This window comes from Molothrus aeneus, chromosome 2 (assembly GCF_037042795.1).
Source record: "Molothrus aeneus isolate 106 chromosome 2, BPBGC_Maene_1.0, whole genome shotgun sequence".
NCBI lineage: Eukaryota > Metazoa > Chordata > Aves > Passeriformes > Icteridae > Molothrus > Molothrus aeneus.
The window spans coordinates 46,224,450-46,251,357 of record NC_089647.1 but is presented as its reverse complement, the minus strand read 5'-3'; the positions used below and the strand labels follow the sequence as shown (position 1 = coordinate 46,251,357).

Below are 26,908 nucleotides of genomic sequence, written 5' to 3'. Positions count from 1 at the left end.
TATTTGGGTACAGTTTACATAAAGAACAAAACAGTACGTTTTTGTCCAATTTACTTACCAATAGCTTTGGTATAATGCCTTGCTCCAAGAAGCAACTCTGGAGCTCGATACCAGAAGGTTACAACTACTGGATCCAAGTCTGCTAAAGGCTTCAGAGGTGAATTAAATAATCGGGCAAAGCCCATGTCAGCTGCAAAATGCAAAGAGAGATGCTTTAAAATTTGAGGGAAACTAGCAATCTTTTTTTTTTTTTTTGAACAAACTGATTGAGTTTACTTGTTAGCACTATCATCACTCCTAAATAAAATGCAAAGGCAGACTGTAGCAGATATGAACTCTCTGAGCAGATTTTCTTTCTGTAGAAGTTACTGGACGGCATCACCTATGGAGTATATCATTATAAATCATTACTAACATGAGTCATTTACAACAATGAATTAACCATTGTTCTGAAGAAGTGCATCAACTCCTCAGGACACTGGCAAATCCTGACTCATTTTACCTGATGTTCTCTGGTAAAATATTCCCATTATTACAGGATGTTTTTTCACAAAGCAGCAATTTTTAAAGCAAGCAAAATGCAGATTCTGCAAAGGTTAGAATGATTTATAATACATACGTGTACATGACAAAATCTCCCTCTTCATGAAGTTAGCTGTGGCAAGAGTTCCCTCACACAAAAACAGCACCTAAGCCTAACAGCATCTGCCTCCCTGCTGATTTTCTATCAAGATGCATTTCCAATATCAATATATCAGTGCTAAATACCATTCAGGCTATGATTTTAAAATTTTGGTTGTGGGCATTGTATCATTAAAAACTGCTTCCTAAAATTTGTAGCGTACAACTGCCTAGGAAGTTGTCTGAACAACTAAATGTAAGTCATATAGGAAAAAATGGGCAGAGAGTAAAATGTTCAGCTTCTCCCACGAAATTGCTTTCCTGACCCACCAACCCCCGAATCCCAAGACAGAGTGACCCTCTCATGTAGGGATATTCATATGCTGAGAAAAATTTGAATGAAATGAGATGAGTAGCTACCCTGAGGGAAAAGGACCTACATGCTATAGCCCAATGAAGGAACACTGCAGTGTAAATATGGGTCTCTAACTTGACTACACAATCCTTAATTATTTTTTCATATGCATTCCTATTTATGATTACTTTAAGGCATTTAAAAAGAGAAACATTTTACAGTTTTCTACACTAAAATATCAATTGCTCAAAATTGGTCAAGTCACTAATAACTATGAATATTAAGGAAAATTGTTGGCAGAAAGTGAATTTATGACCCAAAGTGACACAAAAATACTATAAAAATTATTTTAAGTTAAATACCAGTTATGTATTTTTTATAAAAATTAGTTACACTGGAAAAGTGGAAGCCCTTGGTATGTGTATAACTTCTGCATTCTTTAACGGCTGTGGCAATCTTAAGAAAATAAGAAAAAAAAAATCTACATTTTGATAACACACTTCAAAATCCAAGGTTCCCCTCCCTCTTTCCCTGCTGGGAATGGATGGCTCAGAGGACTGGTGGCCCAGTACAGAATCTTTCACCTGTCCATTAATGGAGTCTGACTTAATTTAGTTGTTTACTAAGTTATTCTCAAATTAATTCAAAACTATGAATTAAGAAATAAATGGGTGGTCTATGTGCAATCACTAGCAAGTAGTTGTGTACAGCAAAGATCACCACCACTGTCAAAAGTGAGTCCAGAGGATGACCTACGTGCTCTGTTTTGGAAGAAACCCTCCATGAAGAGTAAGGTAATATGAAGAAATTTTCCCTTCTGTTGTCCGTGCTGTACCTGTTTTCTATGCAGACCTCAATCCCTACTGCCAACCTTAAAAGCTCAGAAAGGCATTAGAAACTTTCAGAGTAGGATCTGCAGAAACATTCAACCCTGGCCCATCACTCCTTGGATTCCATAGGACAAGGGAAGGCCTAGAGCAGCACTGAATGCTCCCAGAAAATCCTACCCTGAATCTTTCTACTAGTGACTAACAATATAGTTCAGATCAACAAAACAGTAAGAGAACAGAGCAACAATGCAGAAGAGTAATCTCACAAAAGAAAACCAGGGGAAGTGAAAAAGATGAACTAGCCTTAAAAAACCCTTCTAAATGGGGCTGCATTACCATAACAAATGTAAGCAGGCTGTGCATTAGTAGCACTGCCATGATAATGCACAGCCTGGTACAGTTTATTATTTTTAGACTACTGTTAATTTTTATTTATGTATTTAGTTTAAAACAAGTGAACTTCTACAAGTCATCCTCTCACTGCAAACAGTAACTCCCACCAGAAAATGTTACAATAGTGTGGAGTGTTGGGTCCTTTCTAACCTGGTACACCCCAGGCTAGGCATTTAGCATTAGCTATTCACTGTCACTAAACATTTTGCATGGATTTCTGTGGTTTCTGCACTTTTAAGATCCCTTGTGTTCATCTCCAAGGGACCTGCCTACTCCTTCAAAAATATTTTGTAGGCTGACTGTCATCTTTGATTCCATTATAAGATTTAAGTTTTGTAGCAATGAGTAGTTCCCTATTTAGATTTTTATAAACAGCAGCAAGATGTCATGGCATTAGAGGTAAATGGAGGAAATTTTAAAATCCCATTTTTCTCCTCCTTTCCTCCTAGCTAGCTGTCATCTTTAACCCCACATCAAAATGCCCCACCCCACACAAACACCCACTTAAGCAAAACATAATGACAATTTCCACTTTTTATTGATGAGGCTACAGCATTTCATTGTCAGAACTGCTACATGGGGCTAATATAATGAAGCCAGTCACTCACAAAACAGTATTTAGGCAATGTGCCCAGGCACATACTGGTATTATACAGTGACTACTTTAGGTGGTAGAACTGCACCTTCAGAACATTCTAACTTAAATGCTACACTGGGACTTATCAAAGATATAAACATACCAATTTTTACTCTTCCTCGCTCAGGACCTTCACCCATAACTAAAATATTAGCAGGTTTCTGTGGAAAAAAAAATAAATATACAATACATATACCACGATAAACCTAAACATTAGTCTCTGAAAAGTTAATTAAGCTTTGTTTTGCCAGTTTTAAACCAACTTTGTTTTGATAAAAATGACAAGTTTGGCTGTCACAGTAACGCTGTGCAAGGACCCAGACACAGGCTCTCCCTGACTGCATCCTCCTCTCGTTTCTTCTGGGCATTGCTGTGCTCCAGCAGCACATTCCCTGCTGACACCCTGGTGTCTGTCCTCAACATGCACCAGCTGGCAGCCACCCAACTGCTGAGATTTCTACCCAAATTGCCCTAGATCCTTTCAGTGGGAGGCAGTCCCACTGCTGCCCACCACCCCAACCACAGGGATGGGAAGCCAGCTCTACAGCAAGCTTTGCCCAGGGTTATTAGGCACATTTGCAGACACATTGCACATAAAAATATACAAGTGAGATACAGATGAAACATATCACTTGATATTGGAGAGAATACCATATCACTTGATTTTGGAGAGAACACTCATCTAAATTCTTCCTATTTACAAGTGTTTACCAATTCACACAGCTGCAAAACTGGAAAGCACTGCCTTTATGTTATTCTTCTGTCTTTCCTTTTTTTCTTTTACTATGGAAGCAAGTTAAAGAACTGAGCTAGAGTTTGGCTGGTTAGAAACATGATAACTCACTTCATAATCCTCTATTTTCTGCTGTCCTCTTTCTTATAATCCATTCTCAGCATCTGTAGTCATAGGATTCCTCAACTCCTAACACAGCTTACATAATGAAACCTACAGTGCTTATTTGGAGGGAAAAAAGTAAAGAAACTCACAAGTAAAGCTGATAATGTATGCCAGACTTGTTCTCAAATGGAGTGATTTAGATACCCATTAGTTCTGTAAATCCTGGACAAAATAGGGACTCCTATTCAGTTGTGACCTCTAAGATTGCAGTAAGGCTGAGTTACAGCTCTTGCTTTGCTTTTCCAGTTTAAACGGATCTGAAGGTAAGAGTACCTGAGCAGAACAGCTCAGACCACCTAAAAGTTAACGCAATAAATCCTACTCTCTTTGTGTGGTTTTCTAAACACATTCTAGGATATTCTCAAGCCTTCCTGAATCTATCAGGCTCTAATGTAAACACACATGCAAAGAAGCAGAACACCACAATATGATATCAACCTAGAAGTAACTGCTATTAGGTAAAAATGAGGCAGAAAATATTAGTACTTGAGCAAAAATTTTCCTTGAGAAATTAAATTATTGTTGTTTATGAAAGGCTGCAAAATGGATTTCTGAAAGTCTACAATCCTTGGACAAAATATGTAAAAAGAACCTGAGGCATTGCATTTCTGAGAACAGGTTAAGGACAGAAGATCTTATCAAAAATGTAGTCAAAAAAGGTGAGATACATTTCGTTGTCTTTCCAACAGCAAGAACAACAGATCCAGCTTGTGCTGTATTAGCTCTGTGATTTCCAGAAGAAATTGTTCCCCACACCACCACCACCACCCCCTTTTGCCTTTTTTTAAATAAAGGCATACACTCCAGATAAGTATTGCTTCAACATTAAAAAATGCAGAATGTGGGCACACAGCTCTCAAACCATTTCATTTAGATTGCCTCTACAAAAGTCCTAGAAATAAACAAACGGCATACATCTTTAAATTCATAGTTAGTGCTGAACTTTATGGCAATTCAATCTGCTAAGTATGAAAACACATCATTTCACCAAAGAAATCTTTCTATTGCTACACTGTGACTCAAAGAACAAATCCACATCTTTTACAAAACCTGCTTCAATATATATAAGGTGTTAAGCTACATGTCTAATTATCATGTTTTCATTAGAGTTAACAATACATTACACGGGCACTAGAATTTTTCAGATATATAATACATGGACTTAATACATAAAGTACCATTTTTCCCCCTTCAAGTTCACAGGTTGATAATACTCTACAAAAATGCTTTTAACATCCTCATGATATTTTCACCTTAAAATATTTTACTGTTTGGATTTTGGTAAGGACAAGAAGTCCTATTCACACAAAGACTGTCATATGTATTATACCATATGACTAATCAGCCCAGCACTGGGTAACAATTCCTGCACCAAAGATCTCCTACCCTAAGGTCAAGGCAGGTAGAGATGAGAAAGCACAGCAAGACAGTACTAGTCAGCAAAGTAAGTATCAACAGCTTGATTCACACTCACATTTCAGAAGTTACAGAACATACTTAACAATAGAGACAATTTAGAAATCTGTGTAGGAGTATTCTAAAGCAGCAAAATAAAAAAGAACCCTCAGTTGGTCTGAAATATTCAGTAAACCTTTTTCTAAAGCCACAAGTCCTTCACTGAAAACAGCTCTGTTTGGAACACAAGATTTTTCCTACAGACAAAAATATTTATGTAATCACATCACTGTAAAAATATATCACAGTTTAAAAAAAAAAGTAAATTAGATGTCTTATTCTGGAGGCTTCCATTTCTAAAATCATTGTATGCAGAGACTGGAACAACACTTTTTGTTCAAAAAATTTTCCAAACAAGACCATTCAACTTAAATTTAATAGGGGGATATCTACTAGAAATCAGTATAGGAGTAGTATTGATACAACTAAATACTAAGCATTTTGAATAATCCCTGAAAAACACTGAAGGCCACTAACAAAAGTGAATACATGTGTCAGGAATTATTGTTACGCATCTTTTAATCGAGTCCACTATCTGAAGATAAAAAACCCCAACAAGTCCCCAGATTTGTCTATTTGGGCAACTCATTACACATTAGAAATTTATTTGCAAAGAAAAATAAGCAGTCATTAGAAGAAGAAGGGAGAAATTTGGATAAGCATTAGTTGAATTTGTTAATTTTCAGTTTAATTCTAATTATCCAGAGAAAATTGAAGTTGAAACTGCTTATTCAAATCACTTGGGCTGAGCAAGTGAAGCAAAATCTTTTTGCAATTCTTATACTGTGTTCTGAAAATACTCTACTTTAAAGCAGCTATATATTTTTTAAAACTACAAATTACCAACTAAAGTCCCTAATTTTTGTACTAATAAAGGAATAATTACTTTTGTCATTCAGTAAAATAATCTGTGCATGCCAGACAAATGCTAATGAGAAACCTGTTATGAAACTAAACCAAATGTGAAGAGCCATGCAGTGATGTACAACTGAATATTTCAGAGACCAACAAAAGTGTCTGGCAATCCCATAGAACTAAATTCAAGAAAAATCACCCTTCTCCTCCCAAATCCACCTCAGCAGCAGAGGGAGAATTCATTCTCATGAAAGAATGACCTTGTGACCATGGCACAGCACTAAATCTCATCTTGTCTTATATTTGGCTTTGTAGGACTCCTCTTTATGATTCCTAGACAAATCCTCTTCTGTATTTAATCATTATTACTGCTGAAAAGAGAACCCACTGATATATCTTTAGGTACTTCTAATTTAACAATTATTTGCAAAGTGCAAAAAGAAATTCTAAACAGCAGGTTAATTTTAACCAAGGGAGGTAAAAACCCAAAGAGGTTCATAGATCTGTGAAGAACTTGAGACAGTCACCTTTACCTATCTGCCTGATCTCACCCAATGCTGCTCAGAGTCACCCTGAAGTCTCTGGTGATGAAGGCTGCGCAATTCCCATGCAATCTTGTCTCTTTCACTCTTCTCCATTGCAGTGTTCTTCCTTTCCTTTTCACACCACAAACAAGGTTAGTCCCCTTGCCTCTTCTCTTCTTCATTAGCAGAAGGCACAGACAATCACTCCTTCACTGCAAGAATGTCCAACACTTCCTGGGACAAACATCTCTCTTCAGTTCTATTACCTAGATTAAAAAAACCCTGAAGCTCTCTCCTGCTCTGTGTTTCTTGGTAGGCTGTTTTTGTTTCTGGATCTATGCTCATTCTTGCTGATTTCCTCTAGCTGTTCTGCCTTGGGCCACCCATTTCTTTGAACTCCAGTGCTGCAAATTACACATTGCTCCTGCTGAGGCTTCACTAATGCTAAATGCAGTGGAGAGATTGTTTTACATGCCTGGCACAGCATCTCTCACTCTGTATGATCCCAGTATGGTATCCTGCCTCACTGCATAAGGCTATTGATGCATGTTAAGGTTACCAGCTGTGCATTTTCTTCATATCCTTTTGGCAGGACTACTACTATGAACAAACATTGCAGTCACATACTGCTTCTTAACATATACTGAAAATGTTTGTGTTCTTTCACAGAGGGGAAACTAGACTTCAGAACTTATCTGAATTGCTGTCTTGAAGGCAAAAATGCAAACAAAATTAAAATTATACCAGTCTATGTCATGATGAGATGCGACAAAAAGAAAAAAAAAACATCATTCCTGCTGCTCAGAGGAAGTTATTGATGGAAGCAGGAGATGATTATTTATTCCAAATTTGTATACAAAGTATCTGGAAATCTTAGGACATTGTCTCATGCTCCTGGAAAAGTTTTTAGGTGTTAGGCCCTCCTTTCACAAAGCTTTACTCACCAAAGTAGAGAGGAAAGAACTGGGCATTTTTAGACAGCTTAGCCATTGCAATTTTTGATACATAGTACTTAAAGCATCAAACCAGTCTGCAGGAACTACTATTCCACATAGGTTTTGCTACTAGTCTGTTTCTGAAATCACCAGTTTTCAAAGACTGATTTTAAACACAGGTATCAGTGAGTAATCTAAATTCCTCTGAATTACCTGTTATGATATTATAATGTCAATGCTACCTCCTCCCCATCCACATTTTTAACTGCTTGCAACATCTCTATGTATACTAATAAACAGACTCATACTCTTTACACATCCTTATTAATGTACCATTTAATAAGGTTTTAGTATAATCCTAACCAATTTTCATTTGGATAATCCAATACTTACGAGTTGGGCTCCTAAAACACTACACTCTAGAGGATTCACAATGATGGGGTGAGTCACACCAGTGATATTTGTTAACTCCTGGTATTTGTGCATCCTTATTGGCTGTGGGACCAGTTTACAGAACTGGCCATGCCATCCATTTCCACCTGTGATGAGCCATGATAATTTATAAGAACATAATACTGGTTTTCAATTTAAAAAACAAGAGCAGGTTAACTTTAAAAGAACCATACTAGACAAAGGGCTTTTATCCCTAAATTATTTTGCTTTTGCAACTATGACATCAACAATGATTCTATTATGATTTATAGTGAAAGACTTCTTTCTATTTTAGACTTCAAAGTACCATACTAAACAATATAGGAATTATAATCTATATTAAACAATACAGACTATATTGTTTAAAAACACAACCCCACAATCATACAAAACCATAACTGAACTTCTTCAGCTGTATTTGAACAAAGTAAATTAAAAACATCTTGCTGAGAAGAAAAAAATCAAAAAGGTTTTGAAAGACAACTGCAAGGGTTTAGCAAGTCGCAGCCTGCTCAGAAGAGTGCTTTTGTGGCACGGTGGTAGAAATTCTAATATACTGATGTGGTTTATCATGTCCCAGTCAGGCCCTCTGACAAGAAAAGCTGTGCAGCAAAACCTACTAGCCTTCAGCTTGGCTTGCAAAATTCACACCCCATCTCAAGGTCTGAGACTCTCTAAAGAGTCAATGTTTATGCTTCTTCTGGCCCATCTCTAACAACCTTGTTATCTTCAAGCAGACATAACCTACATCAAAATATTTCCTTATTATCAAGGTGGTATGATCTCTTATTGCATTCTTAGGGACTGCAGCTGTCCTTTTGGATCAGTTTAAAGTTAGAGAAAATAATTTCATTCCAAAATAATTCAATTTTATTTCCACTTTAACAAAACTGACTACTTCAACACTAAATAGTACTCTAGCACAATAGCAGTGACAATATAACCTTATTCAAATGATAGTATCAGCACTTTTCTGAAGTAATTGCTTTCCTTGAGTTCAAAGATGTTCATTTTCTTTTGCAACTGATTGGGGCTTTAAAACATATTATAATCAAAAGACCACTACAAACACTGGTGAAAACAACAGCTCCATAGAATATCTTAATGTTCAGATGTAATACATGTTTTCTGATTACATAACACAAATTGTAAAAAGCACTGCAAAATTAAGAAAGCCTGTTTTAATGTAATACTTCCTGTTCATTATCTTCCTATAAAGAACATCCCAGAGCTCTTTAAAATAAATAAATTGAGCATCTAAATAAAATTCTCTTTAAAACTAAGAACCATTAAAATTACCAGTTACAGCCAAACAAAAACAAACCCCTAAATTATCAAAGCACACATGTCCAAAAATTTTAAAAGTAAAGGAAGTATTTGGATAGGATAGAAAATAGAGGGATGCTGTATCTATGCCAAGGGGGACTTCTGCTAGTTACCATCAACCATATTTTATCTCTGTTTCAGCCTGATGAAAGCTGTTAGTCTCACTACTATGTTTTCAGGCTCTGAACACACTCCAAAAATTTTCTTTCACTGCTGTCACTCCATTACTGCCAACTTGGGGCACTGTAACTTATTAAAAGCTTGCACACTGCCTAATACACAGACTTTTCTCACTTTCACTGGAACTGAATTCAAGCCAAATAAAAAAATTAATTACTCTTTTCAGGCCAACTCTTTCACTCCCTAGAAATGTCAGCACAAGCAGCAGGGCATGACTTTCTGTACTAAGACTCAAAGCAAGGAAATGTGGATATCATAGGCAAAAATATTATTATAGCAGGAAAATCTACCATGTCAAATATCATTAACACACCATTCAAAAGTGTAATAACAAGCTTAATACATTAAAATGAACATGAAGAAATGTATTTCCTGTGGGTTTTGCTACAGCAGCGATTACTCTGTCCATAGGTTAAAATGACTGGATGCTGTGGACACAGCAGAGCAGGATCAAATGCAAGAGGAGAACACGCTCTGAAACCAGTTTTTAGGTACTATGTTATTCTATATATAATTCCATCTCCCTTTTAAATTCTAAGTTCTGCCTCACAAAGTAAGGATTTGAAATGTGTAATAAAAACCCAGTACTATTTTTGCTCAGTATTTTGTTAGAGCAGTTTCCGTGGGGTGACAGGCATTCAGTAGTACTGTAATCTCACACATCCCAAAACTTTCACACAAAGGCAGAGAATTGTCTTATTTACTCATTGGTTTACATGGAGGTGTGTTAACCCTTGCCATTTTCTTTAAAAGCCCTACTCCGTTGTTGTTTTTAATTTAAGTAATAATTTCATTACTTCCATACCACCCTACTTGCATGGACTATAAACAACTCCTCCTTGATCTGGATTAAGAAAAAAAACAAAGGTGAAAAGCCTATGTAATTTACTACTATGCACTTTCCAGTGGTTGCATGGGCTTTGCTTGTGTTAAGAGCACTTCTGTGCACAGAACAAATACAGTATTTCAAACTACATCCCAAGTATCCCTTTTGTGTCACTCATAGTCACAGTAAGACAGATGAACCTGGGAGTACATAAAGAATAAGCTTTTACATGGGATGTGTCCTATTCATACAATTTTTTAAAACTCCTTGGATTAGAGTTACTCAAAGGACTGTTTTCTTATCATCTTGTCCTCTATATCATGAATATAGATCATCCATACAGAATATAGCATTTTCTGTACAGCAGACTGCGGTGAAAACACTTCTTATAGCTATTTCCTATATTCTGAACAATCCATATTCCTACCTTTCACAGCATCTCATGGTGTAATAACTTTTCCACAACCTTAACAAGGTACTTAACAGGTGTCTCTAAAATCATACCCTAGGGTTTTTACTAAATCCTGCTGAAGGGTTTTTATTGACTAAACTTACTTTACAGGTACATTTATGATCAAAAAGCTTCTGGTCCTCCATACTTCTCTTAGGTCAGAACCACAAGTTATGCTGGTATTTTTTCCACCTAGTATAGCTCATCACCTTTATGGCAGGAATTAGATCTGAAGTTTCTAGCACACCTTTCCTCTGCAGAACTCTTAACTCTCTTTGTATTTACATACATAGATATGAGAGCTCCTCCTCAGTGTAACCACTGAGATGACTGAGTCTGCCTTCAAACAGTGAAGGATTACTTACATTACTCTTTCCAGCACCACAATCAGGTATCTGGCCATCTTGGAAAGCCAGCACATGAAAAAAAACAGGCTAGTAACGAAAGAACAAATTTATAGCTACAGAAAAGAAAGAAATCTTATATAGTCTGCCCTGTAGCTGACGTATTTTCCTCCCTCAATGTGTCATATATATGCAGATAGGTATAAGCAATCATCTACAAATTATATTCCTCAATATATTACTTATATTACACCATTCTACTTCAGTTATCAATTTACTTAAAATTACCTGGAATTTTAAAAAGTCAAGTATTTCTAAGCTTGAAAAAAAATCAAAAGTATTTCAGCATTTGTCCCTGGTTCAACCATCAATACACGTCTCCCGGAACACATGCCCTCCTCTATATGACATTTGCTTTTCATGACATTTGAAACAAATGGTCTGTTTTGATACTGCATCTTTTTACCAAAGGCACCTGAAATTTGCTAACAGATACAAAGATCACTTGAGGAAACTAAGAACCAGCATGCCCAGGTAAGCAGTCTCCTTAAGCAATCACACAGTATCAACAGACCAACATAATTTTCTTTTTATTATAAAACATGCAACACAACTTGCATTTTCTAAACTATTTTTTCCTAGAGACTGTAGAAGCCATGCTATCATTTTGCACATCTACAACTCTAAAGCACCACTTTGTCTCCAGCTTAGAAATCAATATGCAATATGAAGGCACATGTGTTTCTGGTGCTGTAATTAAATGCATATTCCATCAGACAAGGACAAACTTCCTAAAGGCACAGAAAAGGCCTGTACTGATTACATATCCTGTAAGGCAAAGATGCGAATGGTTATAAAGATCAGTTCTGAAACGTTCAATTTAGTCCTGAAGGGCTCCAGAGGAATGAGGAAAAAGATTTAAATTTGGAATTTCCCTTTTGCAACAGTTTTCACTGCCTGTTAACTGGTCCAAGACTGCTGGTTAACATTATTCCATGTACAATGATGTAGAAATGTCAGGGGAAAAAATTGTCTGCTTCCATTGTTTCTTGTGTCTGACAGTTCTGCAGCAGATAAGGCAAAAATATTTCACTAAAACATCCATAATCATGTAATGCAACTTCATGACTACAAATCCTCATCTGTGTTGCACTTGTCTGTCCCTAACATATCTGGTGGCAGTTCAATAAGTAGTCTTACTTTTTCCATTTATTTTCTGCACCTTGTACTTCTTTCATGTTGAAGTCTACAATGATTTCGGAATGCCAAAGTCAGAGACTTTACCTGCACTTTAGCAAAGCCCCTCTTATAATACATATATTGTTCCACCTTGACCTTCCCTTTAAACTTTGGACAAAGATTGTATATACTCTAGTTTTCAAAAAAGATAAATTCATCAATAGAGAAAAAAATTATTGTCAGTATGACTGCCAGTTTTAAACATGAAGGTTGTGAGAATTGGGTTTTATTACTACATAGGATTAATTATTTTGAGAATTATTGATGGTAAAGAAATAGTGAGCTAACAAGAAGAAAAACTAAATTTAGGTTCCACCAGACAAAATGCAAGTCAGTAACCCGGACACAATGATGTAGTCAGACCTTTTGGGAACACCTGCAGAAATAATAAAAGGCTACAAAAAAATTACAATTAGGGCTGGACTTGGCAATCAAGCTAATGGGGCTTTGAATAAAAGTAGCAGTCTAAGAGAGGTAGATTTGAAAAACCTGTACCTGGAAGAGATATTTCTGACCTTTCCTTGCACCCCTACTTTCACTTAAATCAAGCAAATAAATAAGCTTGTCACTTGCAATCAGAAAAATATCCATCAAATGTTCCCCTATTCAGCACTTCATCTTTGTATAAATTGGAATCTAACAGCATTGTGTGATAAAAGATTATCAAATAACTTTTAGGACTGATTTAGCATTTTTTCTAAACACTGGTTGCTTGAATAAAAATTTTCAAGTGTTATCTGTTCATCTCATGTATTACATACATCTTGGAGTCTTTACTATTCTTTCACAATCCTTACTTAAAACTTGTTAAATGGCCTTGCCTTTTCTTTTCCTAAAGCTAAAGATGATCAACCTGTAAAAAGCTGTGAAAGACTACATTCAGATTAAAAAATTGCTTAAAGGGACACAGCCAGTGAATTAAAACAAAATAAAATCATTTCACTACCTTTAAAGATTGATTTACAGAATCACCAGGAAGTCTTGCAGTGACGGTCCAAACACAACTGGAAGAATAGACTGAATAGCTTCTTTTCATTTATATTCTCTATTTGATCTTAGTACTGAGCACCTTAGTGAAGAATGAAAAATATAGGCCTGATAGCTTAAGGCTTGGGTATAGCTTTCTAGAGATATTGCCATTACACAAATGTTTCATACCCAACAACCGATGATCCAGCAGAAGTATATCTTTCATTTTTTGACCATACTGCTTCCAGAAAGGTTTTAGGGAATACATCACTGTACTACTCAGGAAAAAAAATGGCACCATGTCATACCTCTCATCATACTGCAGTCATTTTGCAAGATACGTTGCAAAAATGTCACGCTGCACTTCAAAAATTGGGTATTTCACTGTTTTCTTCACACTGTTCCTTATTCCTTGGGAGCTATTTGATCTTTCATACTCATCTTACACCTGCTCCCACACAGCCCACACTTGGTACCTGGCATCTCTTCTCTTGATTTGTCATGAGCTGGATTTTAGACTTTGAGAGAGCAGTAATTGAATTTTTCAAGACAAATCAAATGGTGAATATACAACTCATCCACAGAATGGCCAAGGCTGGAAGGTGCCACTGGAAATCATCTGCCAGCTTGTTGAGGGTTTGCTCCACCTCATTGTTCAGGTTACTAATGATAATGTTAAACAGTACTGAACTCAGAATCAGCCCTTGGGACACTCCATCAGTGGCTGGTGTCCAGCTTAACTTGGTGGCATTGGTCACAATCCTTAGAGCCCTTCAACTCCTCCCGTTTTCCATGCCCTTCACTGTGCACTTCCTGGTGTGTACTTCCCTAGCTTGTCTACAGGGCTGGATGGGATGCAGGGCTGAAAGCCTTACTGCAGTAAGCAACATTCCCCACTGTTAGCCCATCCATGGAGCTCATCATTGAAGGCTTTCAGGCCAGGCACAAGCTCCCCTGCATAAAAATCCATGCTGACTACTCTCAATCACCTTGCTATCTTCCAAATGTTTGAAAATGGCTTCCAGGAGGATGTGATCCATCACCTTTCCAGGGATCAAGGCGAGAGTGACTGGGAATGTAATTTCCCAGACCCTCCTTGAAGACTGGAGTGACATTTGCTTTCTTCCCCTCAGGAGCTTCCCCTGATGGCTATGACCTTTCAAAGAGAGTGGTCTCACAATTATTTGCATATATGAATATGAAGCACAAGATTTGATATATCTCTATGGGCTTCTCTACAGTGAACTCAAAGATCTCTCACTACTTTTCCAACTAGAAGGCTGGTAGCACTTCAACAATATTCTCTATTTCTACCTTTAAATATGATTTGTACAAAACTGACAGACATTACTCAGTCAAAAGTTTCACCTAACTGGCTATTTTTTCAGAGTTCTTGGATTACTTCTCTTTTTTTTTTTTTTAAATCACTGGCACAAACACCAAATACTGAAATTTTGCAGTCTCTTTTGATAACTTCTACATTTTCATTACTTACTGGTTTGAAAGTGTAATCTAATACATTAAGAAAGTGCTCAGAAAGGCAGGCAAGGGAGTAGTCATGCTCCCTGTAAACAGAAACATTAAGAAACACTAGATAATATTATTTCAACTATGGAATATTTAGAACTATAGTAAAGTACAACTTACAGGAAAGCATGTGATTAGAAGCACATGCAAAAAAATAAAGTTTTGCCAGACACACCGTTCTTTGGTGATCTCACGAAAGTACATACCTAACGAAAAACACCTTGAAAACAAAAATCTTGGGAAATACAACAGCTGACAACCAGAAGAGTGATTTGGTTTGGATTGCTGGGAGGTTTTTTCTCCTCTGAAAGCAAATCATCAGCAAGTCATTATAACACCTTTTGGGAAATAACACCTATTACTTGTCGATCTACTTAGAGTAGAAAATTACCCTACTTTTTAAAGCTGCAAACTTATTTCTAGTAATGTGCACTATTATTGCTTTCTTCTTTTCAAGGATTTAGGTTCAATCTTTCAAATGACCACAGCTTTGGAAGTTTTACAGGAAGACAGAAGAGCATTCCTGTATTTGTGAAATAATCCTTAAATATTGACAGGGAGACATCCTTGGATTCTAGAGTTCTAATGAGGAAAATTGTAAATTGCCAAGGTAAAAATTCCATATATTTAACTTCGCCTAAAGAACATATTTAAGTGATTCACTTTATGGAGCCTGGAAAGCAACTAAGATCCTGTCTAAACAAAGACTCTGGCAGTGGCTTTTCCTCATTCCTTGTTAAAAGAACGTCTTTAATGTTCTCACTAATCCCAAACATGGTAGCAGGTATCCCTGGGAAGAGTCCAGATCTCAGAAAGCGACACACCAACTGTATTAAAGCCTGACTGCCTCAAAGCTTTTTAAAAGCCAGTGCTTGTCCCACAGCAGCCCTCGAGCTGAGCTGCACATTAGGGACACCTTCCCCACACTGCACTGCTGCCAGTCTGCAAATGTCCACAGTGACACAATCCCAGGCTAACTAGGACAGGGATGTTATTGACAAAGGCTAAGAGATTGTTAATTCCTTTGGCAAGAGATAGGAGGAGAAGAATGGGAAGCAGAAGTCCAGCACTCTGTTCCCCACTTCCATACCTCACTTGCCAAGTGGTAATTCATCTGTTCAACACCCACTCACACCAGGCACAAAGCAATAGGCCAGAGAATGCAGTCTGAAGATTTAGGAACAAAAATAATTTTATGCTACTGTCCCAGCTTCAATACTACAAGACATGTGATATTTCCTCTAGGGTTTTTTTTTGCTGGAGTGTTTTGGGGGTGGTGGTGGTATGCTTTTAAGCACTGCTACACTGTCGAAGTACTTCAAATAGCTTAGGTGCCAATTCCATTATTAATGTAAATTGAAGACTAATCTTACTTACTGTCACCACACAGAAGCTGTGGAGGGGTGCTCATCTTTACTTAAAACTGGATCCTGACTGTGTAGATAGGACTACTACCAAACAAATTAGAGATGCACTTTCAAATGCTAACAGGCATAGCTTAAAAGTTATTGTACCATGCAAAAGGACCTCTACTTTGAGCCCATTACTTGAAAAAACCTTCCAAGCATGCTGTGAAGTGCATGCTGTCTTTTCCCTTGCTGTTCGAGTTGCGTATTGATGAAAACACATCTATGGCAAATCTTCGGCTTATGCTTATTTTTAGTGTGGAATAAGAACTTTGAGTAAAGGAAAAAGCACAATAGCTGCATATTATAAAGTGGAAAAAATACTCAAAAAAGTAGTCAGCAAAATGCAGTATGTTACAAGCATACTTGATAGCTAAATTCAAAACATTATTAAAACTATAATTGATGCACTTTGTGGTAATTATATGAAGTGTTCTTATTTCCTTCCTGCTACAGTCAGAGCATGAATAAACAATCTGCTTTCAATCGCTCTCAGCCATGAAATTTAAAGAGGCTGAAGAATACGCAAGTCAAACAAGAAATTTTAAAAGGGCTGGCATTTATTTGTTGAAAAATTTTACTGGTACATTTCAAAAACTTATGGAAAAGTTAACTACTCAAGTACAGTAGTATTCAAGGCAGTATTCAAAGGCAAATACAATCAACATCTCCCTGCTCTGATGAAAATTGTGAATTGGCTTTCAGGTACCCAGTGGAAGAAAACAGCCAAGTATTTAAGTTACTGCAAAGATTTGTGTACATTTCCTTTGTAAAAGGCACACCATGACCACAAACCCCACAACAGACAATTGTTGTCTTCCAACAGATTTTACTGTTTCATACAGAATTCAGTCACTTTATACAAACCTTACATGAGTTGAGATTTCTTGATTTCCACATTGTGAAGAAAAATTTCAGTCTCAGTTTGTGTGATTTCAACAGCTGCTACATTTTACTGCCCAGGTTGTAGCAAGAAAGGAGTTGGTTTATGCCATATTTTGTTTCTGATTAGAGAAGTCAAAATCTTAAAAAACCTCCAAAAAATTAGCTACCTAAAAGCTAACTCGACTCAGATGTCTTAAAAAAATGCACACAAAAAAAACCCCAACAGAAAACCCAGGAAATCTGCACTTAGACAGAAGGTAATTATATAGATAATCCATACCTATTAAAAATTCCTTATCCAATGAGAGAATAATAGATTTTTTTGCCAAGTACTATACTCTTTAGCCTCCTACCAGCCCCAAGCACCATCACTCTTATAATATAGTATATGACATGAAAGCAAGCATGTTACTTCAGCAGCTCTGTGGGTCTATCTAAACCCAGGAAAACATAAAATATCTAGAAACTACAGCAATACCTATCGTTTAAAGGCACAATAGGAGTTAAAACTGATGATCTAACACTGATATTCCTGAAGAATAACGTTACAGGTATCCTGGAATAGAAAAATCACACCTAAGCATTCATGTCAGTTATGCTGCTTTGAATCAGAATGTTAGAGAAGTCCCAATTCTCAATCTTAACCACCAGGTTCCTGTCTTTCCAAGACAAAACACTAAGTAGAATCCCTTCTCTTACTCAGGTTATTTCCAGACCCTGATAAAAGAAAGTAAGCATTGGCAGGTGCAATTCTGTCTTTTGTTCTGCAGGAAACATGTGCCTTCTGAATTCAGCTCAAACTGGAGAGTTTTGAAATAACAAGTCCCAAGGTTTCCATGGACAAGTCAGCACAGGCAGTCCCTGTACAGCTCTTACAGGATTCTCACCAACACAGCTTGACAGGGTTCCAGTGGGAAGACCTCTCAGTCTCTGCCTCAAGCTTTTGGTCTCTTCCTCAGATTATCAAAAGACAGCCAATTGTGATGGTGGATTTTCTGCTGGAAGGAAATTTCATGCTGGACTGAGACCACCAACTCATTTCACAAAAAATAAGATGGCAGTAGTTTTTTTTGCAGTTGCCAACCTAAATTGTATCTGAGCTACAGCCCTAGATGTGAAAGGCTCTGTAATAAATTACCAATCTCCTGAGCCATCCAGTTAACAATATGCCTGGTTTTCTTTAAGCATTATTTCACGTTCATAAATTTTCCGAAACTGTAGAAAGCAAAACATTAGAAAAATTTAGATTCTTGATGACAAATCATCTGCTACCTGTATGCCTCTTAAAAATATAATAAAGTTGGCTAAGTAGTAACATGCACTATGTATTTCTATATTATGTTTTGCTCCACTACTTCATGAGTCATGACAAAGCCACCAGAGTCTTTTTGATTTTTTCCCCTCAGTGCTGAGGCTTTTGTTCCATTTCTAAAACCAGGAGCAAATTAAAATCATCCACACAATCACTGCAATAAAGCAAAGTTTCCTTGTACTTCAATTCAGAAAATGCTATTTATCAGAGGGATAAATAGCATTTTCAGAATCGAAGTACAAGGAAACTTTGCCTTCCAACCAAATGGAGAAACTGGTACTCTGTAAAAGCATTTATCAGGCATGAAAATAGATGTCCAAAAAACTAGTCCTTGACCACATTTCCAGGAACACTATTAAAGCTATTTCAAAGACAAAAACTGACTCTGGAGGAGTAGCAAGGAAGCCAGACTTATTTCACCAAACACAGAATATCACTGGCAATACTGACTCATAGGAATGAAAGGTCAAACTAATGATACTTTTAATTACTGAAATTTCATTCGTGCATAAGAGTATCATATATAAGTGGTACACTTAGAAGTAAATTGAAAAAAAAGAACGCTATCAAAGAGTAAGAGCTACAGACAAGTGGATCAGAGAAATTACCCAATTTCAAGACAACAGACAAAAAAGATCAGTTACTGTGGGCCTGTTTTGAAGGCAAATATATAACAATTGGTGTGATTCACCAGTTGAAAAGAATTTGCTGGTTAAAGACACTAACTCAGGTTAAAAATGTTTTCCTTATATTGTAGTTTGAATAAACATTAGTCTACTTGCAGAAATCATCTAAAGTTGGTGTGGCTATATTGCTGGTAGATTATAAACATTAGGAAACAATAATGGCTTTGAAAAGTCACTTTCCTACATTGAACTGATAATTTCAGAAAAAAATCTTTTTTTTCAGCAATTCTTACAGCCAGTCATTCTCCCCCACCTACACCAAAGCTGTAGGTATTTATCTTGCCTGCAGTGATACTACCAGAGGCATTTTCTGTACCTCAACGTGCCTGTTACTTAAATAACCCATTTAAAATAGTTTATTTAGAAAATCAAAAAACATAAACAGCCATCTGATACACTTGATCTCATAAGCATATCAGATCACAGCCAGCTTTTAAAATCCACTCTACTAATCAAGGCCGTCTGACTGCAGTGTAAAAATATATATTTATTAGTACATGCTCTTAGCACCAAGGCTTTTGTTTCCCAGTGGATTTTCATTAAGAAAAACAACCCTTGCCCTCAATCATCATCCCAGTGCTAAAACCCATTGAGGATCCACTTACCAAATCCCTGTGTAACACCCAGTTAGCATGCAGGTAGTGAATACCATCTAGGATCTGATATAACAGCGACTTCACCATTCCCCGAGGTAACTGAACTGGTTTCTTGTTTGCTTTAGAAGCCCTGTGAAACTTGATTATATGCTGCAAAGGGGAAAAAAGAAATGAAAATCAAAGAAGTGCAACGTTTACATGAAAAGATTGCCATCAACTCCTTACACAGACTTTTTAGGGTTTTTTCAACCTTTCATGATTTGTTTTCCAAACTAGAAACATGGGCCTCAAGTACTAAAAAATTAATACTGTACTAAGTAAAGTGATCACCATCCCAAAGCAATCTCTCAAAAATTAAATCAGTTTTTGCTGTGGTTTAACCCCAGAAGGCAGCTAAGCCCTGCAGAGTATGAGGAATACAACACCAATATGACCATCAAAGCACATTTCCTTTTAGATCACTGATCTTTCAGGTTTTAGAGGTATTTTTGTTTGGGGAGTCTTTTTGTTAAGATGGGCTGATATCCTGTACATCAAATCACAGAATTACAAGTGTATTAACTCCTACATTATTTTACTTCTAAGTTTTCTCCTACAGTAATAATGACGGTAACATTCAAGACCTAATGCCAAGCAGAAATTTTTGCAAACTGTACTAGAAATTTTATACATTTAAATCAAAAGCCCAGATTCATTCCTTTTTTATTTACTGTACCCTTATAGCACAGTACTCTCAGAACAGAAGCTGTTGACAGAGCAAGTCTACAAATCTGTCCATCTGAAAGTCAGCAACCAAGTCAGACACAGAAAAAAAACCTTTAGTAATTCTAAATTTAGACACAAGGATTGATGTCTGGCACCGAGGAGGAGCCCAAAAGGATGTGTTGTCTTAGTACTTGAGCCCCAGGTGTCACTAAGTTCAACAACAAGGTGTGCCATAGTCATGGTAACCATTTCCATGTTTGCCTCCTTCAAACACAGAGGCAATTTCTAGAACAAACTTCTTAACACATTCACACTTTTTCTGTAATGGCTCGCACTTGTGTGATCATCAAAACAGCCCAGATCTTGTCTACCAAAACCTGGCACCAAACCTCTATCGTGTGCTCTTCCTACGTTCATGACTTCTCATATTCCAGGTGCCAATTAGCTAACCCAGCTATCTAACATCCTTTGGGAAACTGCCTTTGCTCTCCTGCTGCAGCCCAGCTCTATCCAGCCTGCCCTCATCTGCTTCAGGCAGCCAGGCTTGGCTTTCCTGTGAGGAACAGGCACATTTCTGCCCTGTCAATGGTAAAAATGGAGACATTCAGAGCAAAATGATGAAAATGGGACAATCCCTGCAGTGTCAACCAAGCACCACATGCAGAAGCATCCCTCAGCCTGAGCCACAAGTTTTACCTCTTCTCACCTCTCACTTCCACCAACTCCAAAATAAATGTTATTTTCATACAGTGGACCAAGAGAAGTGGCTCTTCAGAGACAGGCAGGAAAACAGATGGTTGTCCCAGGCTTTTCTAATACACTCTGTATTATCTAGCCCTTTCCCAGCATTACTTAAAACCTGCTGTCCTAAATACACAAGTGCTGGAGCACTTGATCCATGGCCAGCTCTCTGGGGCACAGAGCCAGTCCAGTCATTGCAACCAAATCTCTCACATCCAGATACAGTGAACAACCAGGAGTTGGTGCGGCTGGGGAATTCTGGAGTTCATACAGGTATATGCATGTAAGCATAAAGCTCAAAATTGAGGGTCACTCCTAAGTTAGTTACATACAAACCAGTGTTTCATTAACAGAAATACTTCTGTGGTGATTTAGGTTAAGTATGAAGCAAAGTAGAAATGTATAAATACAAACAAAAACAGGTCATAGTAATAATAGTCCTAACAAATATGAAGCCTTGTAGGACATTTTCAAACAAAAAACTCTCAAACATTCCTAGACCTCAGTAGCTCAGCATATCATAAATACAGGGGAGTAGTGGAAAAAAGAGTGCTCTTATTTTTTCCATCATATTAAAATAAAAACAAAACAACTGTACTCCATTTCCTCAAGATGATGCTGTTTCTGTTTATCAGCCTTAAGAATGTCTCAACATTTCAGCTGTTTGCTACCTTTTTTTGTCTCTAATTTTATTTTGGTAACAAAACCTCAATAACAAGTATCAAAACTTCCAAGACATTTAACAGTAAGAAAACATCTTTCATTTAGCTTAGCAGAAAGAAAACTGACACACTAGTTCTTAGGCAAACCAAATGATTCCAAACTATAAGGAAAACCATTTTTAAAAGAAATTATTTTGTTTTGATTTTTACTAAGTGACAGGCTGACAAAAAACCAACTCATGATTCAGTGTGCAATTCTCACATGTACACATTCATAAAAATTTTCCTTCATTACAAATTGTTTCTGTTGCACCCTTTGGTATGAATCTTAGCATCTTTTGAGGTTAGCATTTGTAGCATTGAGAGCAATCCTCCTTATGTATGTCATCATTAATTTGAGGCACACCCACCTTTTTTCAGGGAAGTCACAGCTGCATGGTATTTTTCATTTTACCATGCTATTTTATTTTTTTAAGTATTCCAAACAGATATTAAGCTTACAAATATTGAGTTAACAGAGGAATTCAGTTTGTATCTTAAAACAAATTTACTTTGCCTCCAACAGGTTTATATTTTAAAGCTGTATCTTGCAATTAGGAATAAATAGCTTTCGTCCCAAATACAAGGAATTTCTGCAGAGTTGAGAAAAATTTTTCCCACTGAAATGTATGAATTAAATATACAGTGGCACTACTCTCATTTCATGTATTCATGGACGACAACCAATGCAACTAAAACTCTGAACTGTCCTATTGAAAAAAAAAAAAGATTTTAAAAGGGAATTCACCTGCATAATCAATACATTTTCCTGCACCCTACTTTTGCTGTAATAGGGGTTTATATCTACATTTATTTAAGTAGACTTCTAGCTACTGAGAGCTGATTTCTGCAGATTTTTTGCAGTTTTTTATCTTCTTAAAGAGATCACAGGTTTAACTGTGTGGTGTGTTTACTTAACATTTTTCATCGCTTTTCCTTTAGTACTGGAAATGCTTCCAACAAACATGGAGTAAACAGCTATATTGTGCTTAAAACTTATGCATCTCCCCTGACACTGTCCCTCTGCTGCAATTAAAACTCGAAGCCTGGTACCTACAAACAATTCACCTTACCCAGAGGTCATGCTCAGCGTAGTCAAAGAGAAGCCACACTTTCCTGTCAGCATGAGAAAGGAACACCTTTTGCAGAGAAATGACATTTGGATGCTTGAGCTCCCGCAGCAACTGCAAAAGAAAAAGTCCACAACAGTTATATACATACATCCAGAGGTGGTATACTTAGAACACAAACAAGAGAAGCTGAAATCTGCAAGCCACAGAAAACCACTTTTTTTAATGAAAGAACCAGTCATTACTTTCAAACCAGAGCTGAAAGCAGGTCATAACCCCCTCAGGGCATTCATTTCCTACTCATTTTCTAAAAGCTCAACTCTATGTAAACCTCATTATTATCCAGGACCAAGATGACTCTGCAAACAGCCAGCTGTGGCATCTGCCCTTTAGCATAGGCTGTAATCTTCGACAGTCCTATTTGGGGTACCCCATTTTCTCCTCAATTCCAATTATCTGAAAAAGTTGCATTTTCATTGCAGTCAGTTGAGACTGAATGGGATGGCTGATGTAGAGCCTGCTAATGCAGTCAGCTAAACCAAGATGTGGTTTGTAAGGTGGACTCTGCTGATCTACAAGGTCACCACTCTCCACAGAAGAGGGTCCAGCTTCTGGACCACAACACAGACTACACCAGTTAGTACACCCACAAGACTACACCAGTTAGTACATTCACAGAAGCCACCCATAAAACAGCACCCAGTTCAAGAGAAAACTACTCTGGATGCACAAAGGCCGAAAGGTAAGCTGGTACAGAGCTCTTGAGCTGAAATAAACCAGAGTACTAACAGCAGAGACAGCCCTAGCAAAGGGACACACCTGGATCTTCTTTCAGCAGCAGTGAGCCATTAAACCAGATCAGCTGCTTCAGAAACTACAGTCTGAACCCCAGCAAAAGGAAAATTAGATGAGATACAGCACAACAACTGAATGCAGACAGCATCAGTCTATTTGAGGTCTACTGGTCATGTTACAATCATACTGTACTCATCCAATTGCTAAGAAAGAAAAAAAGCTTTAGCTAAGCAAAATGTGTTTGACTACCCAAGACTAGTCAAATTCCTGCCAGTTCAGTGTGCCAAAAATGATGACATTTCTCACTAAAAGGAATGGTTAGGGCTTTTAATTTTTTAAAAAAGTGCCAAGAGAAAGTTAAACTACTCTTTGAATACAGAATTTACTTCTGAGACAATTTATTTCCACTAAAATATAATTTTCCCACTACATAAAAGAAGAAACAAAAAAAATCATTCTTTTCTATTTATACCTTTGTCATAAGTGTTAAAATTTTAGCTGCTACTGAGATAGTAAAGTGGAAGTATATATACATGTGCTTGTTTCCTTCTTTCCTATTTCATTTGAGACAGACTTGCATTATGACTCACTGACCAATCTTCAGTGTGCCATTTCTTGGAAAAAAAGGACCTATAACCCACAGAAATTTTACCTCAAGTACAAGATCAAACAGGGAGATAGCGTAGAGAAGACAAAGCAGAAATAGAAATCAATGCAGAAGGCTGTAGAGTTTCAGCATGGTAAAACTCTAGGATTTGTAAAAGCACTACATCAAGGCACTTTAAGGCAGGATCTACAAGAAGTATGGAATTCTTTAAATGCCTGTAATTCCAAGAAAGAGTAAGATCAGTATGGGAAAAACCAAGAAATGCTTATTTGCACTTTTTTATCAATTACAGGTGGGGATCGCCTGTAGTAATTTAACCCCAGCCAGAAGCTAAACCCCACAGAGCCACTTGCTCACCTCTCTCAGTCAGACACGAATGGAAGAACAAAAATTCAAGAAAATTTGTGAGTAAGACAGTTTAGTAAGTGAAAGAAAGAGGAATTAAACACCACACCCACAACAAAAAACAACAGAAGCAATGCGAAGGTAATCATGTACAACTTCCCACAAGAGAACTGGTGCCCAGCCAGTCTCCATGCAAAGAGAGGAGGGGGCAGGAATGGGACACATAGAAAGCCTGAACACTATAAGCAAAAGCACAGGCTTTGCACTGATAAGCCAAAGCACTGCTGGCTTATCAGCACTGCTCTAGTCACAAATTCAACACACTCCACCATACAAGCTGGTGTGGAGAAGATTAACTGCATGCAAGACAGGCACAGCACAGCATCAAAGACCAGTCTCTCAATGGTGAATGATGTTGCAGGGTTTAAGAATACACTGTGCCAGCCCTTAAAACAAAGTAATTTTTCTTTAATCAGCATAAATTCACATATTAAATTTATGCTAAAAAGTTTAATTAACTATACCAGAAGATTAAATGACAGTTCAGCAACTATGTGTCCATACAAAAATATTGTATTTCCTGTGACCTAATGGACACATCTGTACCAGATACAACAAAATATTCCTTGATGAAAGATGCAGATACTAGTCAGAGCTCTTAAAAATAATGTAATGCTCCCTTTTGTCTGCTCCCATTTTAAATCTCTCCTACTCCTTATTCCTGAGGTAGCAGCTATCACCTACCTAAAAAAATCCACCCTCTTCACATGAAATATGATTCAGCTTGGAGAACACACAGAAAACCTATCACCAAAGCTGGACACAAATATGAGAAACCTTTAAGTAATGCAGCAGAAGAGCTCCCTGCCTGTGTAGTGAAGTAACATAGATGGAATTCTCCCTTGTTTGTTCTAAGGTAGTCTTTGCAGACTTAGATTGACAGCATTCTTTGCTTTTTTCCTCACCACTCCACCTTGATCATTCCCCTTCCTACCTTTTATTTTTCCTCTAAACATCCCAGCAATCCTCTCAAATACCCAAAATCCCCACTATCCTCCTAAAAATTCCACAGCAACCTTCTTTTCTTCTCATCAGTCCCAGCTGACACTCACTGTTCAAGAGCACTCCTGAGAAGTTCCTACTGCAGCCCATCACCATTGTGTTAGGAGTTCTGGCCTTTGCTACTGTCACTGGCAGCACCTCTTCCTGTTTGTGCATCTGTGCACTTAGTTTATCATTCTTGCTGGTTTCTGCCTCTGCCTTCTGTGTTGAATAACTGTTAAATCCACATTCTTTCAGTCTGCTTAAAAAACCTGATGGGTTCAGTCAAAGCCAGCCAGCCACAACCCAGTAAACAGAAAGGCTAACATGTATCAGCAAATCCATCAGCATAAGGAAATGATTGCTGCAGTGCGACAGATGATTCCTGAATCACTGTCTTGGAAAGGTTGAAATGTTCACAGTGACAAATGCAAACACTGTCTCTGAAGTATCTGAAACAGCTCATGCAGATGATAATATATCACATGGGCTGCAAAGAGCATTTTCAGCAACTTCAGTCTCCATGAACCAGGCCTCTCTAGCCCATAAACCACATGCCTTTCCTACCAGATGACTTGACTTGTGTCCAGCAGCTGACAGAGTTCAAACAAAGACACTTCAGACAAAGCAGACTGCAAGAAACATGCTTTGACTATCACTATGATGCCTCCTAATGATAAAGGGTATTTTTTGGCCTAATGACTGTCATCTAACTACTTCTGTCTATCCTAGCTCAGTTCTGTAGAACACAAAAAGAAAGCAGACAAAAATGATGTGTTTGGCTCTCAGTAAATTGCCTTCCTTTTTATTTGCATAACATATGATGATTCAAATCTATTTCCTCAGCCAGAAAGGTTTCTCTTATATTAGTTAGACTGGGTACCCCCTTATAAAGAAGGGACATCCAACAGACCTTCAAAGAACTAGAAAATCAGCAAATGACAAAGATGCCAATAACATCAGTTTTGGAAGCCCATGTTTGCCCTTGGCTGGCTGGTCCTACCCTTGTTTTCATACTGTTCAAGATCCAGCAAGGGAAACAGCATCCCTTTGTGCAGGTCCTGGGCTCAAACTAAGGTCCCTCCACCTCCCTCTTGAAATGAAGAAATACTCATTCCACATAGCCACGGGTCAGCTGAGAGACAGTAAATTAAAGTGTCCCAATGATGCATAAAATTGTTAAATTGCTTCAGGAACAAGGAGAAAGTGAAGTAAAACAGG

General features: G+C 37.4%; 1 protein-coding gene across 3 annotated transcripts in view; it reads right to left on the bottom strand.

Moving 5' to 3' along the window:
• Window positions 1-26,908, bottom strand: part of CDK8 (cyclin dependent kinase 8) — a 68,793-nt gene that overhangs the window by 14,944 nt on the left and 26,941 nt on the right. For 2 of the 3 annotated variants that reach the window (XM_066544847.1, XM_066544848.1), the window contains exons 3-6: window positions 22,903-23,013; window positions 19,692-19,832; window positions 2,940-2,997; window positions 59-190 (exon numbers count right to left, since the gene is read on the bottom strand). In XM_066544847.1, the coding sequence (XP_066400944.1) occupies window positions 59-190; window positions 2,940-2,997; window positions 19,692-19,832; window positions 22,903-23,013 (442 nt within the window). Of the gene's footprint in view, window positions 1-58; window positions 191-2,939; window positions 2,998-19,691; window positions 19,833-22,902; window positions 23,014-26,908 lie in introns of those variants that run through there. The other variant, XM_066544849.1, reaches the window with a different exon arrangement.